General features: G+C 48.3%; 1 protein-coding gene across 2 annotated transcripts; it reads left to right on the top strand.

Annotated features, from left to right (window-relative positions):
* Positions 1 to 900: 900 nt before the first annotated feature.
* SCNN1G (sodium channel epithelial 1 subunit gamma) lies at positions 901 to 27,344 on the top strand. 2 transcript variants are annotated; one of them, XR_004312771.1, is made up of 13 exons: positions 901 to 1,033; positions 4,415 to 4,751; positions 6,642 to 6,951; positions 8,385 to 8,575; positions 9,578 to 9,681; positions 12,198 to 12,361; positions 20,065 to 20,163; positions 21,748 to 21,865; positions 22,442 to 22,520; positions 22,606 to 22,663; positions 22,851 to 22,912; positions 24,826 to 25,047; positions 25,186 to 25,310. XR_004312771.1 is itself a non-coding variant. In XM_006193121.3 (13 exons), exons 2-13 carry the CDS (start codon positions 4,435 to 4,437, stop codon positions 25,576 to 25,578), a joined length of 1,971 nt encoding a protein of 656 aa, XP_006193183.1. In that variant the 5' UTR covers positions 901 to 1,033; positions 4,415 to 4,434; the 3' UTR covers positions 25,579 to 27,344. The 2 variants fall into 2 exon arrangements, 1 of the variants encoding a protein (XP_006193183.1); XM_006193121.3 differs by having other exon boundaries at positions 24,826 to 24,901; positions 25,186 to 27,344.

The following is a 27,344-nucleotide window of genomic DNA, read 5'->3' as shown; positions in this document are numbered from 1 at the left end:
GGTGGTCACAGATTATGGAAAGACTTCCATTTTCTCTTTAGCTTTTGAATTCTTTACTATGAGCATGTATTGTTAGAAAAAACAGTTGAAATTTTTAAAGAGGATTTTTCTTAAATTGCCCTCCCCAAATACTGAACTTGTTTCCACTTACTAGGGCAAGTAAGCCTTGTTACTCAAAGTGTGGTCCTTGGACCAGCAGCAAAGGCATCAACTGAGAAGTTAGAAATGCCAATTCCCAAGCCCCATCCCACCCCTACTGAATTAGAATCTGCATTTGAACGTGAAATTCTGAGAAACTGAACGAGAGCAGAGGGCTTCCCCTCTCTGCGCCTTTTCCTTCCCTAATCAACGAGGCTGCGACAGAGGTGTCCCTACGGCCCCTCCCAGTTGCAATTTTCTAAGCTCATTTCTTGTAGTATTCAACGTGAGTTCCTATAAAAAGGAGGCAGAAGATACTAAAGGATGAGCGGCCTGCCTGAATAGCCCTATTGCCCACAGCCTGATGAACATGGGCACTGAAGCTGCCTCAGGCTCCATCCAGGTCAGGAAGAGGCGGAGGGCAGGAGGCTGCTTGGGATTTCTCTTGGTGCTGGAGGCCGAGGGGTACCCAACTGAACGAGAGTGTAAGGCGCCTGGCAGTAACAGGGTGGCAGGAGGCACTGCAAGGTTCTTGGAAGAGATGTCACACAGACCCAACAGGAATGCAGAGTGCAGGGTGGCCTCAGGGCGGCAGCAGGCACTGCGCGGTGCCACCTGAAGGCACAATGCAGGACAGGCTAGGAGGCAGAGCGGCCTTAGCGTGGCAGGGGGCGCTGCTGAGTCGTGGCCCGCTTTGGGCTGCCGCACATCCAGGGAAATACACCTGGGCAGGTGAGGGCGGGGCCCGAGGGGGCGGGGCTCCAGGGGGCGGGGCCCGGCCCACAAGAGCCTTGGCCGCTGGGGCTGCGGGATGCTCGCGCTGTGTACGAGGAGCCGAGCAGAGCGTACCGGGATCGCGCAGAAGCGAGCTGCAAACCCATCCAAACTGAGTGAGGTGAGCCCAGACATGTCGGTTCGCACCAGCTTGGGGGTTTCAGGCACCGGAGCGGCTGCTGGGTCCCAGGCTTCCCGGACGCTGGACGCACGGTCGGTGGCCGTGCCAGTATCAGCCCGGGGCTGCCTCCCGGTACCTGAGATGCTGGGACACCTTCCCAAGTCCCCCAGTCCAGCTCTCTGGCATCTGTCCACTCTGTGGCCCAGGACGCAGAGCTGGCGCGAGAGGCGTTGCCGCGTTACTCAGAAACGGGGTCCGGGGGTCCCGGGAGGCGCCCCGCCTAGTCTCTCCACCCAGCACCTGTTCAGTTCTCTTCCTGGCTTTGGTGAGACGCGTGGACCTGACCGCGATTGTTCATTTTCTTCTCTGGAATGTTTTCTCTGGGGTGACTGTGGTTGCAGAAAGTAGCAAACACTTGAAGAGGGTTGGCTGGATTCTCTCCTGCGGCTTCAGCCTGGGCTGCCCTGGGGCAGACGTGGCTTGGGCCGCAGGACAGCACCCGGTCGCTCTGCACGGGGAGAGCAGGGGCTGCGCAGTCGCCCGGGAGGAACTCGGGTTGGGATCCCTCACTGAGGTTTGAGGGATAGGCGAGGTCAAGAATGGGCGATCGTGAAGGACCCCGGAATTCCAGAGAACTATTTTAATCCTTCCTACCTGTGTGGCCTCGGGCAAGTTGCCTTATCTCTGCACCTCAGTTTTCTCCTCTGTGAAATGGGGATAGTACTAGTACCTCATATGATTATACTGAGAATTAAACAAGGTGATGTGTGAAAAGAGCTGAGTAGGAAGCCTGGGAGTAAAGTGTCAATAAATGATAGCTGCTATTATTACTGTTGGTATTATTATTATTATCATTATTATTAGAGGAGCAGCATAGTTTGTAGTTAAAGGCATGGACTCCCAGTTTAAAATCCCAATTCAACCGCTTTCTAGTGTGACCTTGGGCAAGCTACTTAATCTCTCAGTGTCTCAATTTCGTTTGTATAATGGGGACATTATGTACTCTCTCAGAAGATTGTTGTAGAAATTAAATGAGTTAATACCTGTAGAGTGAGTGCTGTGTGTCAGCTGCTAATTCTTCCATAGAGGCACCATGTTTGATTAAGCAGTCTAACCTCGAGGTAGATTTGCTTTGCTTATAAGTTGAAATATTATTTGTGCAAACTTGTATGTTTTGTGATGAGCAAGGTGGATTCCTTTCTTTCACCTGTGGCTTCACTGACATTGGTGGCTGATCCACTGGGCTCCAGGTCAGTCCTGGGGAAGAGGCTGATGGGGCAGAGGAACCCCAGGAGTCATGTTCAGTGAGAAAAAGAAAGGTTGATGACAAGGAGGTTCCAGAATCAGTTTCTACTGAACATTTACAGAAGAGAAAATCTTCCCTGGGTTGTAGTTTTATTTGACAGGAAATTGTACTTGGACCTAGGTTTTATTTTATTTTATTTTATTTTTTATCATTCTTTTTTAAAATTATTTATTTTTTAGAGGAAGTACTGGAAATTGAACCCAGGACCTTGTGTATGCTAAGCATGCACTCTACCCCTTGAGCTATACCCTCTCCCCTGGACCTAGGTTTTTAAAACAAATGCTTGCTAATTTTTGCTATTGGATTGTAGTGAGTGAGGAAGTGGGGATGGGCAATATTTTAAATGATAAACACAATAAATTACATTCCTCTTGCCAAGAGGCTAATAGCATAATTTTGAGGGTCAGAGATCCCAGCAAGATCATACACATCTGTGGAGGGTTAGAGTGGTCTGGCTGCCTCTGGGTGTCTTACCCCACCCCCAACACTCTGTATCCTTGCCATTATAAACCTGAAACCCACCAGCATCGTGAACTTGAAAGCCTCCCAGCTTTGCCCCAGCTCCCGATTTTGGACAGTACCCCACAGGTTCAGGGTGGAGAAAAAATAATTCCTCAAGTCCAAAATTCTGCCTGAAGAACTTGATGGGGCAAACTAAAGTCTTTGTCCCTCTGGGGGAGCTTGGGGACTGCCCTGTAAATCCTCCTCCAAATTAGAGAATATGCTCATTTGCCTCCGTCACCTATGGTAGGCACAGGAGGCAGTTTCTATGTCCCCTCCTCCCTCAATAGCAGTGCTCACCTAACCAGTGTTGGGAAGTTGTCATGTTACCTACTTAGAGTTTGGAAATTAAATAGCTCAAGATCCCATCTCTTTCCACCACCCCCACCACTTTAGTCCAGATACTGTTAATTAATTAATTAACCATGGCATATCCCATGGTGGTGAAGGCTGCAAGGTTCCAATCCAGCACCTCCACTTACTAGCTGTGTGATTTTTTGCACAAGTTATTCCACCTCTCTGAGCTCATTTTCCTCCTTTGTAACATGGAGACAATAATCGTATGCCTATCTTATAGGGTTGTTGACACATGAACTGAAATATATAGAGATTATACATATTTGGAGAGAGATAAATTATATATGGAGAGAGAGATTGTATATATTTGAGACTAATAAGACTGTATATTATTTTAGCTCATTTCTTAAAAGATTTATTATTTCACATTGTAAAGTTTCAGTAATTCAGATGTATCACGTACATGGATGAATGTGGTCATTTGCTTTCCGACGCTCTTCCCTGGACAAAGCTGTTATTAAGTCAAAGTGTATTCTCCAAGTTAGTGGTATCTTAGAATCAAGGAAATATGGCACAGTGCCTGGCAAATATTAAGTGGCCAGTATCTGTAGGCTATTATTATGCTAGATGCTCTAGAAACACTAAAGGCTTGATTGTAAAGAGAAGTGGAACAGAAACAATTCACTTTCAGTCAGACAGCTGAGAAAAGGCCGGGAAAGGACCGAGCATTATCTAGGGTGGCCGCCCGGAAATTCTCTCGGCAGATTTTAGCTGTTGGAATTGATTTGCAAGGTGCTTCCTCTGTACCAGAGACGCAGCGAGGCAGCAGGGGGCAGGACCAGATAGGAATGCTGCCCTCCAGGAGGGCAGGCTAATGGAGATGATGAGATCAGGCCGAGGCGGCAATGTCCTAATCACCGCAGAGTTTGCTAAGAGGGGTGTGGAGGCTGATGGGGTCGGGGTTGCTCAGAGGTCCCCTGCTCCAAGCACCAAGGGGAGCCGTCCTTCAAACCCGTCTGGGGAGTCACAGGTGATAACCTCACCCAACCCCGACACGGCCTGGCCTGGGGGCTGCAAGAGAAAGAGGCAGCTCTTTGGCAGCTGTGGTGGCCAAAAAGCAAATATCCTGGAGGAAGGGCCAAGGCGTCAGAAAGCAGACGGGCCAGCCCACAGCGGGAAAGAGGGAGGCAGCGTCTGAGGGCTCGTGGGCTGGTGCTTCTCAGTGTTCGGCCTCTGGGATGTGCCTGCTCACCTGCTTTTCTTCTCTGCCCCTGCAGCGGGCAGCCCTCGCCTCACCATGGCTCCTGGAGAGAAGATCAAAGCCAAAATCAAGAAGAATCTGCCCGTGAAGGGGCCTCAGGCACCTACCATTAAAGAGCTGATGCGGTGGTACTGTCTCAACACCAACACGCACGGCTGCCGGCGCATCGTGGTGTCCCGGGGCCGCCTCCGGCGCCTGCTCTGGATTCTGTTTACACTGACGGCCGTGGCCCTTATTTTCTGGCAGTGTGCCCTCCTCATCTTATCCTTCTACACCGTCTCTGTCTCCATCAAAGTCCACTTCCAGAAGCTGGATTTTCCTGCAGTCACCATCTGCAACATCAATCCTTACAAGTAAGAGGCAGGACCAGGGACGTGGAGGAGGGGTCACGTCCCCCTTCCGGTGCCAACGCCCCTCCTGAAGGTGACACACTCCAGCCTGCAGACACGCTTTTTAGAAATTTAAATTCGTTGCCAATATTAGTAAACTGCCCTCTCTCAGGTTTTAAATCTGTACCAAGGATTCAGTCCATCAGCTACTTCTGAGGATGGGCTTGCTCAGGCAAGGCAGGAGAGGGTGGCTGTAAGGATCAATTTTGCTTGGAAGTTGGGCCTGGAATGACCTAGCATAACCCCTACCCTGGACACACACACACACACACACACACACACACACACAGAGCCCAGCTTAGCCATTTACTCTGAGCTCTCCAAGCTCACACCCTCACTCTCCCCTGAATGCGAGCTGGAGGCTGACTCAGACATGACACAGGGATGACTTCCAGAAGCATCTCAGCTGCCCCAAGCCCTCACCTGAGTGAACCCAGCCCCACTAATTGAGCACAGCCCTTGGTACTGCCCAGTTGTCTGCTGCAGGACCTGTTCTAAATGGGTCATCGGAGTCCTGCTCAGGTTTATTGAAAACTGATCTGTGAGGCAAATCAGAATCTGGCAGAATTTCTCAGAGCAGGGGTGGGGGTGGGGAGAAGGGAAGAGCCGGGGAGGAGGACCATCAAAGGGAACTAACTGGTCCAGAGTCATAAGTGAGTTGATGGCGAAGCTCAGAATCAAAACCAGGTCTCAACTCCTCCTCCACCTCCAAGTCTTTCTTTCTTCTTTCCTCTCTCCCTGTTTTCCTCCCTCCACCTCTCCCTCCCTCCTTCTACCCTTCTCCTTTCTTCTTTCCATCCATTGTTTGTTCCATTATCTTTTATTCAGCATCTACAAATTGTCATTCACTGTGCTAGGCTCTGAGGCATGGAAGTGAATGACCCAACACATTCTTTGTTCTAGCGCAGCTGATATTGTAGTGGAGGAGTGAAATATTAACAAATACAGTTACACTAATAAAACTAGTAACAGTGACCATTTAACTACACACACACATATAATACATACACACAGAAATATAGATAGATAGATAGATAGATAGATAGATAGATAGATAGATAGATAGATAGAAAGAATAAACTCATCGACTCTTGCCAGTAACCCCACTTTACAAATGGGGAAACTGAGACCCAGAAAGGCTAAATGGCTTGTGTAGGGTCACACATCCAGATCCAGAATGGGGAACTGGAACCCTGACAGCTTGGCCCTGGAGTTTCTATGCTCAATCACGATGCCGTGTGGCCTATGCACAGAGCATGGGGGGCAGAGAGTGGGGAGTGTTCACAGGGAGGCCAGGACCTTTCAGTACTGTGAAAATTAAAAGACGGTGTTGTTATGCTTCCTGTAGCCAACTCCTGGGTCATTCTTCTGTATTCTTGGGGGTTGTCAAGGTAACAGTTCTGCCTCTTCCCTCCCAGCCCAGATTGGAGGAGAATCTGTGCGCTGGGACAAATATGCTAGGTGGAGACAGAGCCTGTCCCCTGGGAAGACTCCCAGTTAGCAGTTATTTACTTGTCTTCACTGTGGCTGGTTTATGGGAAGCACCTGACAGTCACCACTCCAGAAATGCTGGTTGGGGCAAAGTCATCAACACACCCCGAGAGCAAGCAGACAGTTGTGGCAAAGGTGAAGGCGCAGCAAGTCGCACAACGGTGATACGGGAGCCTCTCTCCATTTACCTGAGCCAGTGGTCACACTGGAGAGGGCAAAGTGTAAAAGGCCTGATCTTCTTGGCCAAGAGGGCTGGGGTGATGGGCACAAGGCTGACACCCATGTGGATGGAAGCAGCGCAGGGAAGTGCCAGCTTTCTGCCAGAGGGGTTTCCCCCTTCCTGACTCCTTCCTGCCTTGGCAGGTACAGCGCCGTGCGAGACCTTCTAGCCGACTTGGAACAGGAGACCAGAGAAGCCTTGAAGACGCTGTACGGCTTTCCAGAGATTACGTCTCGGAAACGTCGGGAGTCCGAGTCCTGGAGATCAGCCTCAGAGGGCACTGGGTCGAAATTCCTCAACCTGGTCCCGCTGCTGGCCTTCAATCAGAGTGAGAGGAACAAGGCCAGGGACTTCCTCACAGGGCGGAAGCGGAAAGTCAGCGGGAGCATCATTCACAAGGCATCAGATGTCATGCACGGCCACGAGTCCAAGGAGGTGGTGGGATTCCAGCTGGTGAGATGCATGTCCTTACGGTCCTGGGGCATGGGATGGGCTGGAGATAGAGGGTCCAGGAAAGTTTCTCCTTTGCCATTAGCCCTATAGTCCCACAGGAAGAAACACACTCAGGGTAAATCAGCTACAAGCAACTGAAATGGACCCAGACAAGCCTAAGCAGAAAAAAATGTCTTAGAAGGTGACTGCAGGTCATGGAAGCCTCCCAAAGGACAGAAATTAGGGACGATCCAGGGATCCTGGTGGCAAGAAATGATGGACAGTCATTTCAGATGCTGCTACTGGATTAAATAAGCATCAAGTATTTTCAGTCTTTTTGTTAATCCAACCATAAAGATGGATTCAAGTCCCATGTTGAGACTATCTGATTGGCCAAGTTTGGGTCACATAATGGCTCACAGAGAGTGGGGCATCTTTATGGACAGACTCAGCAGACTGTATCCAAGGGGGAAAGGAAATTCAACCAAAGCAAAATTAGGGTGCAGATACTGGAAGGAAGAGAATAGATAACCCAGTGTTCTCAGCAGTACTTGTTTTTGTGAGATGCTATAGCCTGACTTCTCATCTCTCCTTCTTGGTCCCACTTGAGGCCAGTACCAATGGAAAAATGAGTTCCATTGTCTTCCTAGCCACACTCAATCATTACCCTCGTCTCCCTGCCCACCACCTCTGCAGGACAAGAGCTACTGATACCTTATCTTGGTTGCTGATTATGAGATCTCATGGCTCCAGTCACAAACCAGGGGGGAAAATGACCCTTTTTCTAAATCACTGAGCTTTTTAAAAGTCTTCCTGGGTCCTTACAGAAGATACCCACAAGGTTCTTCTTGATACCAAAGACAGTCCTTTGATGTCTATCTTTTAGGAGAGTTTTCCAGCCCTGCATGATGAGAACATCTAGAATATACCACAATTTCCCTATAAAACTCTCATTATTATATATTTTAAATGCTGGTCCTCCCAACTACCATATGAGGTAGAGAAGGATGGTATTCTGATCGACATTTTGTAGGTGGAATAATGGATGTGTAATGCCTTGCTCATGATCCTGCAAAGAGGTAATGGCAGAGTCTGGGCTAGAACCTAGATTTCTAGACTGTTGATCCAGTAGGAAATGATGAGGATTGTGTGGGAACTCAGTAGCAATAATCGGCCGAAGTCTGGATGTCTGGGGACCCTGAAGAAGCTGGTTTTGCTTCTCACTTAGTAGGGAGTCATGAGAGTGAGACTGTGTCCTTCCTCGCTCAGCCGCCTTTGGTCCTTGAAGCTTGAGGATGGTGTCCCACACCCCAGAAGTGAGAAGAAGCCCATCTTTGCCCCAGAGATGCCTCCTGTCCCCCTGAGCATTTAGTCTAGAGTCTCATCCTTACAGTCCTTCTGAAGGCCTCTGGTAGGACCAATGGCTTCACCCTGGTGTCTCTTCTTATTTATAGTGTTCCAATGACACATCCGACTGTGCCGTCTACACCTTCAGCTCGGGGGTCAATGCCATCCGGGAGTGGTACAAGCTACACTACATGAACATCATGGCACAGGTGTCTCTGGAGAAGAAAATCAACATGAGCTACTCTGCTGAGGAGCTGCTGGTTAACTGCTTCTTTGATGGCGTGTCCTGCGATGCCAGGTCAGTAGAGGAAGGCTGCTCTCTCAGCAACCAAGGACCGGCAGCTCTGAGCACCAGGCTCCTTGCATGCACCTGCAGCTCAGTTATAGGTGAACTCTGCCTTTTGGAAAATGGCTTATACGGGAGCTAGGCTCTGGAGTCAGTGAGGAAGGCGGACATGGCACAGAGTCAAAATATCTTTAAATTCACTAAATTACTCATAAAAACAGAGGAGTTGATGGTGTACACATATAACTTTGTATATTACTGTTAGACATACTAGTGAGAACCACTGATCTAGTACAAGGGAAGGAAGGGAGGAAGAAAGGAAAGGAGGGAGGGAGGAAGGGAGGAAGAAAGACAGGAAGGAGGGAAGGCAGGGAGAGGAAGGGAAGAAAAGTCTATGTTCATACATGTGAGCTTTCAGAACTGTCCACCTTTAAGATAACACTCAGATTCCTGGTGGTGACTGGGCAGTCATGGGACATTCTAAAGTGTGCCTGCTTAACTGAAGGGATTTCTTCATTCTTTTAAAATACCAAGCCTTTCTATATGCTAGTAGATCTATTAATCTTTAAAAAAAAAACTGAGTGATTGGAACCATGTCTCCCTGAAGGCTGGGTTCTAAAGTCAGTGTAAGGGCACCTATGATGTGATTCCTTCTCGGGGATAATTTCTAGGAACTGGAATGGAAAAGCTTCAAGTGTTGGATGAGAAATTCAAGAACAGAGGAATTTGGGGCAGGTTTATTGGCACAGGGAGTGCTAAGTCAGGATGGAGGCAGAGGTGAGGGGATGAAGAGAACAGAAAGCAGAGAGCAGTTCTGCATCAGTGTGTGTCAGCTGAATGAGGGGCCTTGAGGGGCATTTATCGGAGGAAAGATGGAGAAAGTTAAGTCATGGTTAACATCCACTGTCCACAAAAGAGAGCTGGCCCTGTTAGCGCTGTCCAGCCAGACCAAGCTCAGGTGCCTGAGGGGAGTTCCCAGCACAGCCCTCTGTGACCCGTGTTCTTCTCCCATAGGAACTTCACACTTTTCCATCATCCAATGTATGGGAATTGCTACACGTTCAACAACAGACAAAATGAGACCGTCCTCAGCACCTCCATGGGGGGCAGTGAATATGGTAAGGAACTCTGCACTGGGGAGATCCTGGGGTGCTCTAATCATAAGCATGCTTGCAGCAGGACAACTGGGGATGCTTTAAGCCTCCCAGAAATGTGGGTTCTCCCTGCTTGGCCAGAAACTTGACACCACTTTTCCTCTTGCAGTGTTTCTATCAGCATCCATGTCAGCTCCTTCCTTCTTTATCAGAGTCTGTTTTCCTCTTTGACATCTTCTCTTTCCTTCTGAGGGAGCCAGTGGGACATTCCTGGGGTTTCTTCTCCTGGGGAAACCAGTCTGGCTTAAGCTTGTAGCTGGAGTGAGTAATGCTGGACAGGCAGCTTCCAGATGGACTTAAATCCGAACGTGCTGAACAGGAGATTAGGGAGGCAAACACACCTTTATCTTGGTTAAAGTGACAGTTTCTGTATCCAGAACTGAGCTCTGCTACTCACTGTGTGACCCTGTGCCAGTGACTGGCCTTCATCTATAAAGTGGAAATAGTAACAGTATCGATGACACATGCTAATTGAGAAGATGTAAGATATGAAAAGCACTTAGAATAAAACCTGATATGCACTGTCCTGGTTTAGTTGGGCTGCCAGAGCAAAATACGACAGACAGGTGGCTTAAACAACAGACATTTATGTTTTTTACAGTTCTGGAGGCTGGAAATTCATGATCAAGGTGCTGGCAAATTCAGTTTCCGGTGAGGACTCTCTTGCTGGCTTGCAGTCGGCCACCTTCTCTCTGTGTCCTCACATGGCCTTCTGTGGTGTTCAGAGAGAGAGCTCTGTTGTCTCTTCCTCTTCTCATAAGGACACCAGTCCTGTGGGATTAGGGCCCACCCTTATGACCTCATTTAACCTTAATTACTTCCCTAAAGGCTGTATCTCTGCATACAATCACATTGGGTATTAGGACTTCAACATAGGAATAAGGTTGTGGGGGGTGGGGGAGGGCAGAGAGACCCACAGTTCAGCCCATAAGACACACTGAGCACACAATAAATGCTAGTTGTGGTTGTCATGAATATTACTACCATTACTACCTCCAGTATTATTACTGCTACTTCTCTACTGCCATGACTTTTGTAGAGAAGGCAGGAACTCAGCAGAGTGGCCTGGCTTACCCACAGAAGGGACCCTTGAAAGGTACTAGGCAACTTGAACATGATTTGATATACAGATGTGCTCCCACAAGGAAAGGCCAGGTCTCGTCGTGGTGGAAAACCACACTCGGTCTCCTCACCTTTGTTACTAAGCAAACTGTGTTCTTACCAGATCTGCGAGAAACCGTAACTCAGGGTATACACATCCGTGGGAAGAAGTAATCTGGGAACTGGAAATGAAGCATTACACAGTCAGTCCTGGCTCTGTGGCTTGTGCGCTGTGTGACGTTGAGCAAATCACTTCCCTACTCTGGGCTTTGATTCCTTTATTTACAAACAGGAGGAGTCAGAATAATTCTCAAAGTTCTCTTCTTTCAGCTCTTGCTCATTTGCTCATTCAGTTTACCAAGTGTTTATTGAGTATCTGCTGCATGCCAGGCCCTCTTCCAAGTCTTAGGGACACAGCGGTGAACAAAACGGGTGCCATGTCTGCTTTCTGGGAACTTGCATTTTGGTGGAGAGAGACAGATAACAAATGAGCGAACAAGCCCATAGACGTTATCCAGGTAGCAATGCTCATGAGCGCTGTGAGCAGAACAAAGCAGCACAAAGGTAGAGAGAGTGGTTGGGGCCAAGATGGGAGGTCCAGAAAGACCCCTGTGAGGAGGGTTACTTAGACATGAGAAGACACGTGTTAAGGTCCACAGAAGTGCATTATGGGCACCAGCGAGCACAAAGAGCTCCAAGAAGGAAATGGAGGTGGTGTGCTCTAGAAACGGACAGAAGCCCAGAGTACTTGGAGCTTCTTGAGGGGCAGGGACAGTGGGATGAGGAAGGAGGCATCGTCAGCGCCCTGACAGCCACAGTCAGGTTTCTGGACTTTGTTGTATGGCACCCCCGGGTGTGCAGTGAGATACCACTGAAGGGTTTCAGGCAAAGGAGTGATATGACCTAAGTCCCAATTTTAAAAGGTCCCTCTGGCTGTGGGGCACAGATTAGACCGCAGGGGCAAGAATGGGAGAGGGGAGAGAAGTCAGGCCGGTGATCAGATAATGCCCCCACCTCGGGCTGAAGCAGTCACAGCTCCGCACATCCCTCTGGATGCTCAGCAGAACTCTCCATCTCAAAGAACCACACGGAGATTCATATCTGGGGCAGGGGAGCGTTGTTCTCTATGCTTAGCAAAACTGCAGTGGGGACACTTATTTTTTGAGCCCTTGCTTTGGGCGAAGCCCTGAGGACAGAGCAGTGAACAAGTCAGGCATAGCTCCTCCCCTCACAGAGCTTCTAGCCTGCACTGTCCACTTTTCTGTTGTGGGAAATGCCGGGGTCTTGGCTCTGAGATTCCCAAAGCAGTGGGAGAGGGAGGCTACCAGCGGGGAACGTGTTCCCAGCGTTTGACTGCAGTGGGCTGCCTTATCCTCCAGGGCTGCAGGTCATCTTGCACATAAATGAAGAGGAGTATAACCCCTTCCTGGTGTCTTCTACTGGAGCTAAGGTGATTGTCCATCGGCAGGATGAATACCCCTTCATCGAGGACGTGGGAACAGAGATTGAGACAGCCATGGCCACCTCCATAGGGATGCACCTGGTAAGAGAATATTCTGATTTCTGTAGGCTTGGCAAGGAAGACAGATTTTTTTTTTCAAGGCTAACCAGTGAGGTGCAGCTTATGGAAAAGGGTGTTGGTTTCAAAAGGAAATATGGTCTTATATTTTCCAATGGTTACCCCAATGGTCATTTTAGTACTTACACTAAAGGCTGTCTTTGTACCTTCTGTATGGTTGAACAAGGACAGGATGCCATTTTGGATAAGAATTGAAGGGATTTTCCTTGTTCCAGAGACAGACATCAGTGTTTATGGAACCTGTGCTGGTAACAAGGCATCAGATGCTAACTGTGTCTTTGTCAGCAAAATAAATAGAGCAGATTAACACCTTTCTTTCTGGACCACCCAGAGGCCTGTGGGGCATGTAAACCACTATTTAAAGGCTACTGGAAATTCATTGGGCCATCAAAGGTCTATTTAGTCCCAGGCTTCCATCAGTTTCACCCCATTTATTGAGAACCCCCTTCTCTCTCTCGAGTCTTTGACTTTCTCTGACCTCACTCGGTGCTGACAACACTCACACCTGTCAACAGAAGCACATCTGGGCTGCAGACTCCAATCCCTGAGTCAGCCATGCCCAGTGGAGGCAGAAGGGCACAGTGAAGGGTGTGCTGTGACGCCCTTGGCCATGCCACTGCTGATGTGGTTCTTTTGTTCGCAGGACAGGAGATTTTTTATGCCAGTCTCTCTCTCCCTCCCTCACTCTCTCACTCTCTCTCTCTGTCTCTCCCTCTGTCTAGTAGAATAACTATTAAGTACTTATTTAAAGGTGTACATGCACAAAGTAAAAATTCTAAACCATACCAGGGAGCCTACCATGGAGATTTATCTCTCTTCTCTCCCTGGCCTCTCGTCCCCTTCTTCTTCTACATGGAGACCATCGCTGTTGCTTCTGTGTCTCGGCAGGGATCTTATGGTCTTTTTCAATCATATGTGTGTAGGTATAAGCATTTCTCCTTTTACACGAATAAAAATATTGTTCTGCTCTATTTTCCATTTGACACTATAGCTTAGAAATAGTTCCAGATCAATACACACAGATTCTGCCTCATTCTTCCTAAAGACTCATCATATTCCATCATGTGGATAAGTTATTGGTGTAATGCCCTGTTGACAGACTGAGGTTGTTTCCAGGTTCAGCTAAAAGCATTGGTGCAATGCGATGTGTAGAACTTCCTAGAGTATGTGTATGAGCCGAATTGCCCTCCAGTGAGGTTGTAGAATTTTATAACCTCACCAGCAATACGTGAGAGTAGCTGTTTCCTCACGCTCTCATTAACACGGCTAGTAACCAATCTTTACTCTTTGCTGATCTGTCAAGAGAAAAACTGTCTATTATCATTTTAGTTGACAGTCGTTCATAGTGGCGTTTTTTCACCTGTTTTGTGGAGGGAAAAAAAAATCTCCTTGTGGACTCCTTGTTCATGCCTTTGTTTGTATCCATCCTTCATGTTCCAAATTAAACTTAGTCTTCATCCCTCGCAAATCTGTCCTCCAGAACAGTGAGTTCCAAACTTCATTGATCAGTAGACTCAGATCTACTGAATCAATATCTCTGAGAGATGAGCCTAAGGGTCTGTATTTTTTACCAAACTCCAGCAGTCATTCCAAGAGGCAGCTCAATGGAGGAATCTTAGCTTTAGAAACTTGAGTCATTCAGAATGAGAGGAGAAGAAACATATATCTTCCCAAGAGAAAGTAAAGCTAGAATTACACAAAAGCTTGAGCACAGCCATAAATGATGGCTTCGTAACGGGTTATAAAGTGATATGATCAGCCTTGGGGCCTGTGTATCCATCCATTATCTATTCATTCAACGAGCATTTGCAGAGCGACTCCTATGTGCTAGATACTGGGGCTATATCAACGTGGAAGACACGTCCCTATCTTGTTGGAACTTAGGGTCTAGCAGAAAGTATCAATGCAAACAAAAAATTATGCAGATGATTAATTATAATTGTAATAAGTGCTAAGAAGGAGAAATACAGGATGCATGAGAACATATCACAAGGACGCCTAACTGAGGGCTTTTATTGGGGGAAGTGGAGGGTTCAAGGATTGCTTTCCTGAGGAAGTGATTTTAAGTTGAGACAGCAGAGATGGTGAAATGGAGAGGTGGTACTCCAGAGGAAATCTACAGCTTTGATGTCTCCCTGTGTCCCATCGAAGGGCAACCCTGGACAAGAGAAACCATCAGAATTGTCGTCTGGGAAGCCAGGGACTCTAGGGGTGTGTCATTTAGGGGCCTTGTTCAATGTGGGAAGTTTGTTCCAACATGTGAACTATTGTGTACCAGCTTAGGCTGTGTGAATGCTGATTGCCCAAGGGGGAAAAAAAACCAAACCTTGAGCTCCAACCTGCTCAAACTTCAGGGTATCACCTAAGGAGCTGGGTCTCTGATTCCTCTGTTCACTGGGAACTCCCAGATCAGAAGAGTGATCAATTTGATCCAACATTTCCCATGCAGTTTTGTACCAGGAAGAAGGACCTGGAATTTATAGACATCCTTTCATCCTCTCCTTCCCTCCTGCCTCTCCCAATGTCTGTAGACTTAGAGCTTGGGAAGGTAAAGGAACTAAGGAATTACCCTCTGATTTTCTTCTCTGAGCTTAGAAATACTCATCGTATTGTTAAGCAAACGCTCTCTTTAGCAATGTGGGTAAACAAAGACATGGGTGGGTTTTCGGCTACACCTAATTTGAGACATACAAAATCAAAGCCACAGAGCGGGGTCAGTCAGCTCTAGTTATGATTTATGAGCATTTAAAACAACAGAAAACCAGGGATTACTGACAGGTCACCAGGGGGTCACTAAAATAAGTCCAAACAAACTAGACTTCCTTCCTTTCTTATTTATTTTTTATTTAGTTATTTATTTACTTTTGATAGACATGTTAAACTGGTAGACTCAGTCAGTTGGTTAACAAATCTTCCTCCATTCATTGAGGAACCATGTGTCCAAAGCACTGGATATTCAGAGACAGATACAACAGAACACCCTCTTTCAAAAATTTACCTTTAAAAGGAGAAGGTAACACACCTTTGCAATACAGATCCAACCTCTCTGGGAATGGGGACCTTCCCTGTCTTGTTCCCAGTCTCAGTTCTTAGAACATAGTAGATCCTTGGTAAATATTGTTGGATGGGTGGATGAATGGATAGATGGATGGACTGATGGATGGTTGGAAGCCTATACAGAGGCTGTTGGTGAAGGCTTTGTCAAGAAGGCTGGTCCAGACAAAAGGAATAGCGATTATAAAGGAGTCACAGAAAGGGTTTCACCCATATAGTGAATCATTTTGAAAAACCACTTTGGCAGAAGTGCAGTCCAGATACTGAAGGCAGCATGTTTACAGTAATACTAGGAAGAAATGGTGAGGCTGTAGCGGAAGCAGTGGCTGTGGGGATGAGCAGATGTGAATGGATTTGAGAGATATTACAATGTGGAAGCAACTGGGCTTGACAACTGAGGTCAGCCAGGAAAGGCCAGGGGAAGTTCAATTGATCTTTAGATTCTAACTTAGGTAGTGGGGTGGATGGACGTGCCAGGCTCAGAGTTAGGAATATAAGAGGAGGGGGAGGTTTGGGGGAGAAGATGACCACTTCAGGGTGGAAGTTATGTCTTGGGGAAATCAAGGTGAAAACATCCAGTCAATAGATGCTATGTACCTGGAGCTCAGGAGAAAAACTGGGGGGTAGGGGAAGGATTTGCAATTAGTGTAATTCTATACTTAGAAATAAATGCCATCATTCAAGACCTGAGACAGAATGCAAATGCTTAAGGGCTGAGGAGAAAGGAAACGGAGAAATAGAGGCAGAGAAGCAACAGTAGAAGCCAGACATGGTTGGTGTCAGATACATGAAGGAAGAAAGTTTCAAGGAAGATATTAACTAGAGTGCCAAATGCAGGTGAAAGGTCAAGCAAGATAAAGGGCAAAAGCTGTTCTCTGGGTTTAGCAGCCAACAGGTCACCAGTTCTTTGCCAGAGCAGTTTTCAGTAGAAGGAGTGGAACAGAAACCAAAGTGCAATGGGTTGGATCATGAATGGGAGACGAGGAAGCAGGCATGGGCGGACAGTTCACCCAGGAGAGTATGGACCCAGGCCCTGAGAGGGGCGAGACTTCACTGTCATTGCAAACACTACTGTACATTTTTATCTTAAAGCATACACACAATTCTTTTCACAAGCATATGTATAATAGGGATTAAGGGCTCAGACTTGGGAGCCAGACAACTGAGGTCCAAACCCCAGCTTTGCACTTTGGTTTTGTGATCGCTGTGTCTCAGGTTACCTCATCTGTAAAATAGGTGTGATAATAATGTTACTTCTTAGGCTGGTTAGAATTCAGAGGGTTGATTCATGTGAAGCACTGAAAACAGAGCTTGACATATAATAAGTGCTCCAAAAATATCGGCTATTTTACATTTTTTTAAAGAAAAGAGATGTGAAGGGAAGGAAAAATAAGTTGGAAGCAAAACGAGGGGTGAAGGCAGGATTTTCTTGTTCTTTGTGACACCCCCCCTTTATAAGTGAGACATCAATTTCTTCCATATAATATAAAGAATGAGTACGTATTATTTGCCGTACATATTTGCAAATATCTTTCCCAGTTTGTGCTTTCATTTTAGTTTTCATTGTGCTACTTTTTCGCACGCAAAGCCATCAAATATTTACATAGTCAAAATCTTTGTTTTCCTCTTTAGTCATTCTGTTTATTGAGGATTTTTCCCTCCTTTAGATCAGACATGAGCTGAGTTTCCTTCCAGTTATTTTATTATCTCATTTCATACTTTACTCCACTAGACGTTTTTTCCTGCAGGATGTGAAGTAGAGATAGAATGTATTACTTCCTCTAATAGTTAACAAGTACTTCTAACTTCATATATTGAGCAATTCTTTTGTTCCTCCATTGATTAGAAATGTAAGCGTTATCATATACAAATACTTTTATAATTTATTACAATATGAAAGCAGAACAAAAGGAAAAAGAGTTAAACTGCCTGTAATTCCATCTAGGGCCTCATTCTGACACCTGGGCTTTTCCCTGACACAGTTCATACCTTTAAAGAGGTGAGCTAAGAGGAGGGGAGGGTCGAGCTCAGTGATTGAGTGTGTGCTTAGCATGCACCAGGTCCTGGGTTCAATCCCCAGTACCTCCATTTAAATAAATAAATAAATAAACAAACCTAGTTACCTCCCACCCCATCCCCCCCAAAAAAGAGGCACACTGAAGACCCCAGAACAACTGCTGTTCTTCCTTAGGATTCTCAAGGAAGCAGGTAGGACCTGGTTTGATAAAGATGAGTCCTGTTTCCCACACAGACACATGTGCATTCACACACTTAATCACAACTACATATAACTGTGCGTGCACACACACCACACACATATCCCTCTAACTTGCACATACACATATATACATACATATACCCATTCCTATCTTTGTGTCCCTAGGGGTCAGGACAGAAGCCAAAATATTTCCCCACCCTGCACAGATCAGCAGTTCTGGAATGCTGCCAGTGAAGATGGAGAGTGAAAGCGGGGACAGAGTGGCGAAGAGAGAAAGCAAGCACTCTGTTCATCCAGCTGAGGCTTTGAGAAGTTAAAGACCTCTATCCCACTCTAAAAAGGCCATTTGTCCCTACTACCCCAGCCCTAGCTGCCTCAGGAGGCAACCTGAAATAACCCAGCTCTGAGTTTGATAAGCATCGTTGCAGAATAAAGGGCCATCAAGGAATCAAAAAGCATAAAAAGTGAAATATGATTTCTCACAATCAGTTTCCTGAAAGTGGCCCATGGGCTGGTCCTCAAAGGAGAAGGACCCCCAGCCACCTTTGCCGGCTGCACGGGGCTTACCCGTGCGGCCAGACCCTCTTACCTAGACACCAGGGTGTTGTACTGTCTCCCCAGGCAGGTAGCGCCTGTAGCTGACACTCTAGTCTCTGTGGCCAGCTTAGCAGATCCTAGGGGCTCAAAAGGACCCCTGACCAGGGAGCCTGCTGCCTGGAGAAGCTTAGAAGGAAGCACTGAGTTGAGGTGCCCTCCAGGGGAGCCACTGGCATCTTTGTGCCCAGTTGCCAGCCCGGCCCTGGAATGTAGTGGAAGCTTTAAATCTGTCTGCTATGCAGCTATTAGAGGAATGAAGTAAGTCTGTTTATCCTGTCCTGACACGGAAAGACACTATTGTTAGTGAGAAGGGGAGGTTGCAGGGCAAAGGGAATGTGTGAGTCTGTGTGTGACTGTCTGAGATGCAGATCTGACCTGTTGGAGTGGGACCCCTGGGGAAGAGAGGAAACCAGACAGCCGCTTTCCTCTTTGCTTCTTCTGTTTATATGTTTCACGGTGAGCACTGTCTATTGCCCTGGAGGCACTAACAGTTAATTGAGGGAGACTAATGGGGCAGCAGTTGAATTACAAGACAAACAGAAAGAGATTATACCACTTGCGTCGTCTGCAGTTTCTACCTGTGCCAACTTCTTGATTCCTCCCCCACCCACCCACCCCCGCCTCCAATTCTCTCTATCCAGCCACTCTTCAGAGAAAAAAAAATTCTCTTCCTCCCATAAATCTGCCATCCACTTTCCTTTTACCCTCTCTGCTCTCAGAAAAAAAACAAAACAAAACTTTGTACACACACACACACACACACACACACACACAAACACACACACACGTACCCGGGAACCTAGCTATACACTGATCACAGTTTATATTCTATTGTTACTCCTCCTTGGGAGACATTATCCTTTTTTTCCTTAATTGGCTGGTCTGGATTATTTATTGTAGTGACAGATATTAAGCTAGAACCAAACTTAGTAAGCCACAAGAAAACATAATTTAATAAGGCTTTCAAACTGCAAGTTATGATACTCTCACCTCCTCTGATCAGAGTATCATTCTGCTCTGCTGGGCATTCCTTAGTCCTCTCCGAGAAAGTCCATTTTTCCAAGTCAGCTTCTGGGACCCGGAAGACCAGAGGGTAGAAAATGAGTCCTTCACTGGGACAACCATCCCAAGCGGCACAGTCACTGCTCATCCTTCTGATCCCTCCTGCCCACCCCACCCCCCCGGGCGAGGTCTCCAATGGCTTACCACCATCCTGAAAACCAAATCCACACCCAAATCTCTCAGCGCAACATAGGAGGACAGCAGGATTTAGCCTTGGCATCCCTCTCTGACTTCATCTCCAGCGACCGCTCTCCCTTTTCCCACATTCCAGTCACCCTGGGCCCTCCTCTGCCTCCAGTCTTCCTGTTCCCTCCACCTAATCCTTCTCCTCCATTTCTTGGCAAGTCACCGTTCCATGTCGACCAACGTGTCCTTTTCTCAAAGACACCTTCCCTATTCACTTTCGGAAAGACTGCCCCCTCCTCCCAAACCCACCAGTCTCTCTCCCCAGTTCATTGATCACTATCAAAAGCTATCCAAAATTCCTTATTTATTTGCTTTTTGACCTTCTGTCTACCCCACTAGAATGTGCGTTCCACGAGAGGAGGGAACTTGTCTGTTTCAATCACTGCGGATTCCGCACTGCCTAGAATAGCACCAGGCACCTAGGAGGTGCTCAATAAATTTTTGTTTAAGGAAGGACTGGATGGCTGTGCAGCCCCAGAGGCTGCCGGCAATGCCCCCTGCCTGGGTCCGGGGCAAGGGCAGGGCTGAATATGTGCTGCTGTGATTACAGACGGAGTCCTTCAAGCTGAGCGAGCCTTACAGCCAGTGCACAGAGGATGGGAGTGAAGTGCCGATCCAGAACATCTACAATGCTTCATATTCCCTCCAGGTACAGGCTGGAGCCGGCGCTCAGCCCTGGGTTGTGGCCCGGACCCAGGAGACAAAGTTATATATGGGCTGGGTTGTGTTTGGGACCAGGAACCGTGGTGAGAATCCCTGGAGTTCATCCAAGGACCTCAAGAACAAATGATGCCGGCTGGTTCCAGTCCTTTTCCAGCCGTCTGTAACCAGAGCTTAACTGATGCACTGAGGTTTGCGTGGAACACAGTGTACAGCTGAGACAGGCCAGCTTCCTAAATGGGCCTTGGCAAGTGAGGGACAGGAGGAAGCAGTCTGGGAGAGGCGCTGGCTGAGGGGTCAAGGGCTGGGCTCCCAGGCCCATTGGTGACCTTCACTCTCTCATGGCTTTGGGCAAGTTGTGTCATCCACAAGAGATACCGGGGGGAGTTTGGATTGGATCAGGGGCTGCTAATCGGCAGCTCCCAGGCCCCTTCCAGCCTGCTCACCTGGTTTTTCTGGACGGTGTTTAAAAGTCAGAAAATTTCACAAGAAAAACCTAGATTTCTAGCTTCTCTTGAAAAACAAGATCTGGCAACATTGGGCCCATATTCTACAGGATAAAGAGTGGGTGGACTTGTCTCATCAAACGAGACACGTTCTCTGGTTCCGCACAGTCCCCACCACCCCCTAGTGTATTATTACCTACATCAGCGTTTGAGTGTGATCACTTGTTACGCCTTGCCTCACCTGCTGGGAGTCTGCAGTTCACCTCTCACCAGGACACACGGACGGTCACTGAGAATCATCCCAGCAGGCGCCCAAGAGGACCAGGCACTCTCTGCGCTGAGTCCTCTAGCTTAGATCAGAGCTGTGTGGAGAGATGTTGGAGACACTGAATGAAGAGAGACTAGCAGTCAGAAAATGTCTACCTGTAAGAAATATAAATACAATCCAACTGACTTCAAGACCAAAAAAAAAAAAAAAAAAAAAGTCAGTTCATTGATAAGACACTCTGGATAATATTTAGTGAGAGGCTGTCATTTACAAATCCTTTACATATTTTAATTCATTTCATACTCACAACCACCTCATAAAGTAGATCTTATTATTTTATTTCAAAACTGAAGAAAGCAAAGCATCAGAGAGATCAAGTAACTTGTCTGAGGTCAAACAGCTGGGATGTGGCAGAGCTGGGATTTAGACTGGAGTAAGCAGCCTGCCATCAGAGCCCCTGCTGTTAGATTTTATGTTACAAGTTTTGTGGGTGTCATAGTAGTTCATGATCCCCTGGCATCCTACACAGAGGGCTTGGACCTGAGAATCGGAAAGCTGGGCACTGTGTTTCCCACGTGTCTCTGGGTCAACACTCACATGATGGAAAATGACCACCCCAACCCAACTCCAGTTCAATCTGGCCTCTACATCTCAGTTTAAATTCTAAATAAATTTTCTAGCTTTGTCCCTTTAGAGTCAGGGGACCACCCCGGCCCAGTTGGCTGTGACATGAGGGACACATTTATGTAGTCTGCCAAGGCGGTGGGAGGCCGACCCTCTGACTGAGGGACGTAGGGAGGGAGCGCTCCCGCATCCATGTGCAAGGAGGTGAAGAGAATGTCTGGGTCTTGTCTTTTAGATCTGCCTTCACTCGTGCTTCCAGGCGAAGATGGTGGAGAAATGTGGGTGTGCCCAGTACAGCAAGCCTCTACCTCCAAAAGTCAACTATTGCAACTACCAGCAGCACCCCAACTGGAGTGAGTGAGACTCACCCCAGCCTTGCACACCCCAGGAGCAGGCTCAGCCCAGCCCTGGCAACAGCTAGGCCGCTCCAGGGACCCAGCCCCTATGGCCTTTTGCCTGAGGGAGGTATTGATAGAGAGATGTTGACCAGAGTTTCACTCCTGTTGTCAAGTCTGGCTTGAATCATCCTTTTTGATTAAGGACCAAATGCTACACCTCAGCTTGTGCTAAGACCTTGACCACCTCCGTCAACTCCAGGAGATAGGAACTATTATACTACCCTTTCACAGAACAGGTAACTGCCGCTCAGAAAGGTTAAGCAACTTGCCCAAGGTCACACAGCCAGGGAGCAGCAAAGCTAGGCCCAAAGCAAGGACTGCCAGCCACACCCCCCTCCCCCATCTCATGACCTTAACCATGGCAGTATTCTGTCTCTCAAAATCACAGGCAGAAATTACTTCCAGAGAACCAGGGTTTGTAGAAATTGGGAGGTGAAATTATTAAAAGGAGACTGTTGGGGACACCATTGGAAAGCCCTGGGAAGGGCCCTGTGGCCCCAAAGCTCATGCTGCCCTCACCTTGCCCCTCAGTGTACTGCTTCTACCAACTGCACCAGGCCTTCGTACGGGAAGAGCTGGGCTGCCAGTCGGTGTGTCGGGAAGCCTGCAGGTAAGTGGACCTGGAGGGATGGGATGAGTAGGGCTGGACTGGGCCAGGCCAGCCTCGCTCACTCCGTGTGCCCTTCTCTGCTTAGCTTTAAAGAGTGGTCACTGACCACCAGCCTGGCGCAGTGGCCATCTGAGGTTTCCGAGGTAAGTCCTCTGCCCACTCTTCCCACTCAAGCCCTTGGCTTGGAGCATGGTGTCCTGGCTGTGTCCTCTGGCCTCAGGGTGATCCACAGGAGAGGCTGGGGTCAGGGGCTAGGGCTGAGACGGGAGGGCAGACAGGCTGGCTCTGGCCTCTCCAGGCATCCCCAGGCCACTTGTTTCTCCATTTCAGAAATGGTTGCTGTCCGTTCTCACTTGGGACCAAAGCCAGCAAATAAAGAAAAAACTCAACAAGTAAGTTGACCTCCATCCTGCTTTCTCTGCTTCTGCCAGCCCTGGTCCCAACCTCCTCACTTGATTCCTCACTGACAAACCCTCTCCTTTTTATTCATTCATTCACTCATTTACTCCTTTATTCAACAAATATCTATTGAATTCTTACCATGAGCCAGGCCCTGCTCTAGGCCTGGGGCTCTCAAACTTTCTGACCATGACCCACGGTATGAGAATACTTTTTCCACTGTGGCCCATTGAATACATAACCAAAAGTCTCACGAAACAGCACTTCCTTATGATATGCAATGCATTCGGGCTGATTTTCAGATGTTGCACATTCGTGTAACCAAGACAATTGTTTACATCCAATCCGATTGGTCACAGCACAGTTCTGAATGATTTGTGCCCATATCAGTTGATAAAAATTTCAAATCTCTCTGCGGATGCAATCTGATCTTTTCCATTCTATTTCACTTCGTGAAAGGTACTGGTCATGGCCCAGTCAATTTATTTCATGGCTTCCTGATTGATGTATCTTGACCCACTTGGAAAAACACTCCTCTGAGCCATGTAGCTTTTAACTCTACTTGAATTTTCCACGTTGAAATTCACTTTCAAAGGAACTTTAGCAAAAATCAGCCAGGTCAGAGTTCATGGACCTCAGCAGATGGAGACAAAGGTGGGGCAGGATGGAGGGCGGAACTGCCATGTGAACTCACATCTCTTGGGGTCACTACTGCCTCCCCAGTGCCCAACACTGGGCCTGTTCCCTGTGGGAGCCAGTCTGGTCCCCAACATCCATTTAATATCCACTAGGCATGTGGTGCTATGTGAGGTCCTTGGGGGGTACCATGACGACCAGACAGACCTGGTCTCTGCCCCCAAGGAGCTTACAGTCTAATAAGAAAGATAGACTTTGATCAAACAATTGCAAACTGTTAAACCAAGTGTTGCAAAGCCATGACCCCTACACCAAATCTAATTCCACTTAAGTAACCTATTATTTTTTCCAATTTTTCCTGAAAGAGCAAAAACTCTGGCAACAGCAAACCTCCGTTCTTGCAAAACACCAGAGCTCTGAGTAATGGCTGCCCCTTCGGCATAAGCATGAACTTTCCAGCTTGCCACGGTCCTAACAGGAGGCAATTTAGTACAGCAGTTACGAGCACAAACTTTGAAGCCAGATCTAGCTAGGTTTGAATACCAGCTCTGCCAATCATAAGCTGTGTAGTCTTGGGCAAGTTACTTAACCAATCTGTGTCTCAATTTCCATATCTGTAAAATAGGGATGATTAAAACATAACCGACCTCATGGGGTTGTTGTGAGAATCAAATTAGTTAATTCACAGAGGGAGGGTACGGATCAGTGGTAGAGTGCAGGCCTAGCATGCATGAGGTCCAACACCTCCATTAAAATAAATAAATAGAACTTAATTACCACCCCCCCCTAAAAAAACCACAATAAATTAGTTAATTCTCGGAACACTGCTTGGCAACACAGGAAGTGGTCAGTAAGTGCTAGCTGTTGTTGTTATGGTTATCATCATCATTACCTTATACCCAGCCTACCTCAGTCATTTACATTATCTGCCTGTTTCCTGTATGTATTGGAGATTGCAATCAATCACAATGTCAAGGTTTGAGTGCAATGGAAGTGCAACTGGGTTGGGGGTGGGTACTGACTTAGTCTAGAGGTGGGGAAATGGTTTTTGAGTGAATGAATGGCCTAAACAACCAAGTCCACGCTGGGGATGTGCTCTGCGGTGCAGAAGGAACCCTGTGGACTAGGTTCTAAGACCTCTGTGGAGCTCAGGGCCTGGGCCGTGCTGGGGGCAGGGCGGGAGAGTGACAGCCATGCTGAAGGGCTGGCCATCTGGTAGAGTACAGAGGCATTCAATTCACCTTGGCCCTGTCCGTTGGAACTCTTACAGGACAGACTTGGCCAAACTCTTGATATTCTACAAAGACCTGAACCAGAGATCCATCATGGAGAGCCCCGCCAACAGCGTGAGTGACTTCCGTCTGAGACCTGTCCTTGGTCTGGGAATGTGCCCTTCTGCCTGGCCTTGGGGAGCAGAGTCAGATTGTGGGGATCCAGCCTGAGCTATGAGGGCCACCAAAGGTCAACCAAGCTTCGGATCAGAGAGGGCAGAGTAAGAGGGGAAAGGAAACCTGCTCCCAACTGCCTCCAGACCTGTTCAGGACCTGTTCAGGGCTAACCAGTGGTTCCCTTGGGAACCAGGGTCTTTGCAGATGTCACTCTTGATGGTTTGACCTGGCCTCCCTTGCAGATCGAGATGCTTCTGTCCAACATCGGTGGCCAGCTGGGCCTGTGGATGAGCTGCTCCGTGGTCTGTGTCATTGAGATCATCGAGGTCTTCTTCATCGACTCCCTCTCCATCATTGCCCGCCACCAGTGGCACAAAGCCAAGGAGTGGTGGGCCCGGAGACAGGCGCCTGCCTGCCCCGAGGCTCCTCCCTGCAGCCCTCAGGGCCAGGTCAACCCCGTCCTTGAGCCAGATGATGACCTGCCTACTTTCACCTCGGCCTTGTGTCTACCTCCAGCCCCAGGGGCCCAGGTGCCCGGCACGCCGCCCCCCAAATACAACACCTTGCGCTTGGAAAGGACCTTCTCCAGCCAACTCACAGATACCCAGGTGCCACCTGAGTCACCTGAGTCCTGAGACAAGGTGGGGGAGAAAGATCGAGCCAGGATCACCAGCCCTGGTCTGAGAACGCAGACCCTGTCTCTTGCACCCAGAGGGGACCCTCTGCACACCCTCTGGGCTCTTCAGAGACATTGACTACAAGTCTGCTTTGAACAAGATGGGGCCTGGGTGTGTGCAGGGGACCTGTTGGACCCTGCCCAGCCACGCTCACAGCTGCCCAAGACGAGGTAGATCCTGCAGCCTAAACCCTTGGCACATCTGCTATGGAGAGAGATGGGACCAGAGAAATGCAGTTGGCCTGGGCAGAGGCCAGGAGTGAAGCCGGACAGAATTCTTCACCAGATCTGGAGTGGGAAAAACTCCTTCAAAGCCCCAAGCTGGGGGTTTCAGCCACTCCCCCAGCCTAGGCCGGGGCCCAAGGATGTGACCTTAGGTATCAAGGCCAGACAAGCACTGCCTGGTGCCAAAGATAGGAGGAAGCTGTAGGCCTGGAGCTGGAGTTGTTTGTGATTGACACTGGGGCGAGGTCTGCCCTGTGCCTTTAGGCAAGGAGCTGGCCCAAGGTTCTTGGGGTGTGTAGAGGGGAGGGGTGTGCTGGACGGAGATCTAGGGGTGGGACCGGAGGTCCTCACTCTGGGGTGGGGCATCTTCCGGGCAGCTAAGCCAGCGCTCTGGGCCCCTTCCCCAGGTAGAGAAGGACCAGTTAAAGGACATTGTGGACACTCCTGTCCAGCGGTAGCCCAAGGCATAACAGATCATCTCCTTACCTCAGTGGCTCTTCCTCCAAGACAGTCTCCCTACCCCAACCAACGGCCTGCCCCTCCCCCACCAGCCAGCCACCTCCGATAACCATCTCCTCCCAGACTCACACCTTCCAAGGTGATAAGAGTTAACAAGCATTAAGCACAGAGCAGGTGCTCAGTGTCAGCTCAAGGACAATACGCTGGGTGCTGTTCTAAGCACTTACAGAGATCAGCCCAGGGAACTGCAAGGTACAACCCACATGCCAACTCGTTTTAGCCTGTGACTGAAGAATGGGTTGGGTTGAGTTTTTTTTGTTTTTTTTTTTTTCCACTTTTAAATGGTTAAAAATATCAGAAGAATAACATTTTGTGACTCATGAAAATGATACGCAATTCAAATTTCAGTGTCCATAAATAAAGTTTTATTGGAACACAGTCACGCGCACGGACCCACCAATCGTCTCTGGCTGCGTCTGCGCTCTCACAGCTGGCAGAGTTGAGTAGCCCCAGGAGAGGCTCTCTGACCCCCCAAAGCCTAAAGCATTTATTCTCTGGCTGCTGCCAGGAAAAACCTGCCAGCCCCTGGATTAGCACATTAAGTAGATGTAAGTAGATCTCCATCCATCGTACAGATAAAGGAACTGAGGCATAGAAAGGTGGAGTGACTCGCCCAGGGTGACACGGCTAGGAAGTCGCAGGGCTGGGATTCAGACCCAGGCAGTGTGACTTCAGATCCCATGCACTTTATGACTCCACCATTTTGCATCCAGACGGTGTCTGTGCCTTTTAAGGGTGAGGCTCAGGTCAGTGCGGATGGAAAGAGGGGAACCCAAGGACGACTGCTAGTGGAGGCAGGAGTCTTGGTGAAAGAACAGAGATTGGGGGACACTACCTGGGACCAGGGACACCTCTCTGCCCTGTGGAGTGTTCCTCTGGCCCTCACAGGAGGGGTGCGGCTTGGAGGCGGGGCAGCCAGCAGGGAGAAGGTCACTGTGACCCCAGGCTGGCTGTAGCTCCCCTGAGGAGTGGGCTCAGAAG

The sequence above is a fragment of the Camelus ferus genome, chromosome 18 (genome assembly GCF_009834535.1).
Source record: "Camelus ferus isolate YT-003-E chromosome 18, BCGSAC_Cfer_1.0, whole genome shotgun sequence".
In the NCBI taxonomy this organism is placed as follows: Eukaryota; Metazoa; Chordata; class Mammalia; order Artiodactyla; family Camelidae; genus Camelus; species Camelus ferus.
Note: the sequence above shows the minus strand (reverse complement) of the source record. Positions and strands in the feature narration are given on the sequence as shown.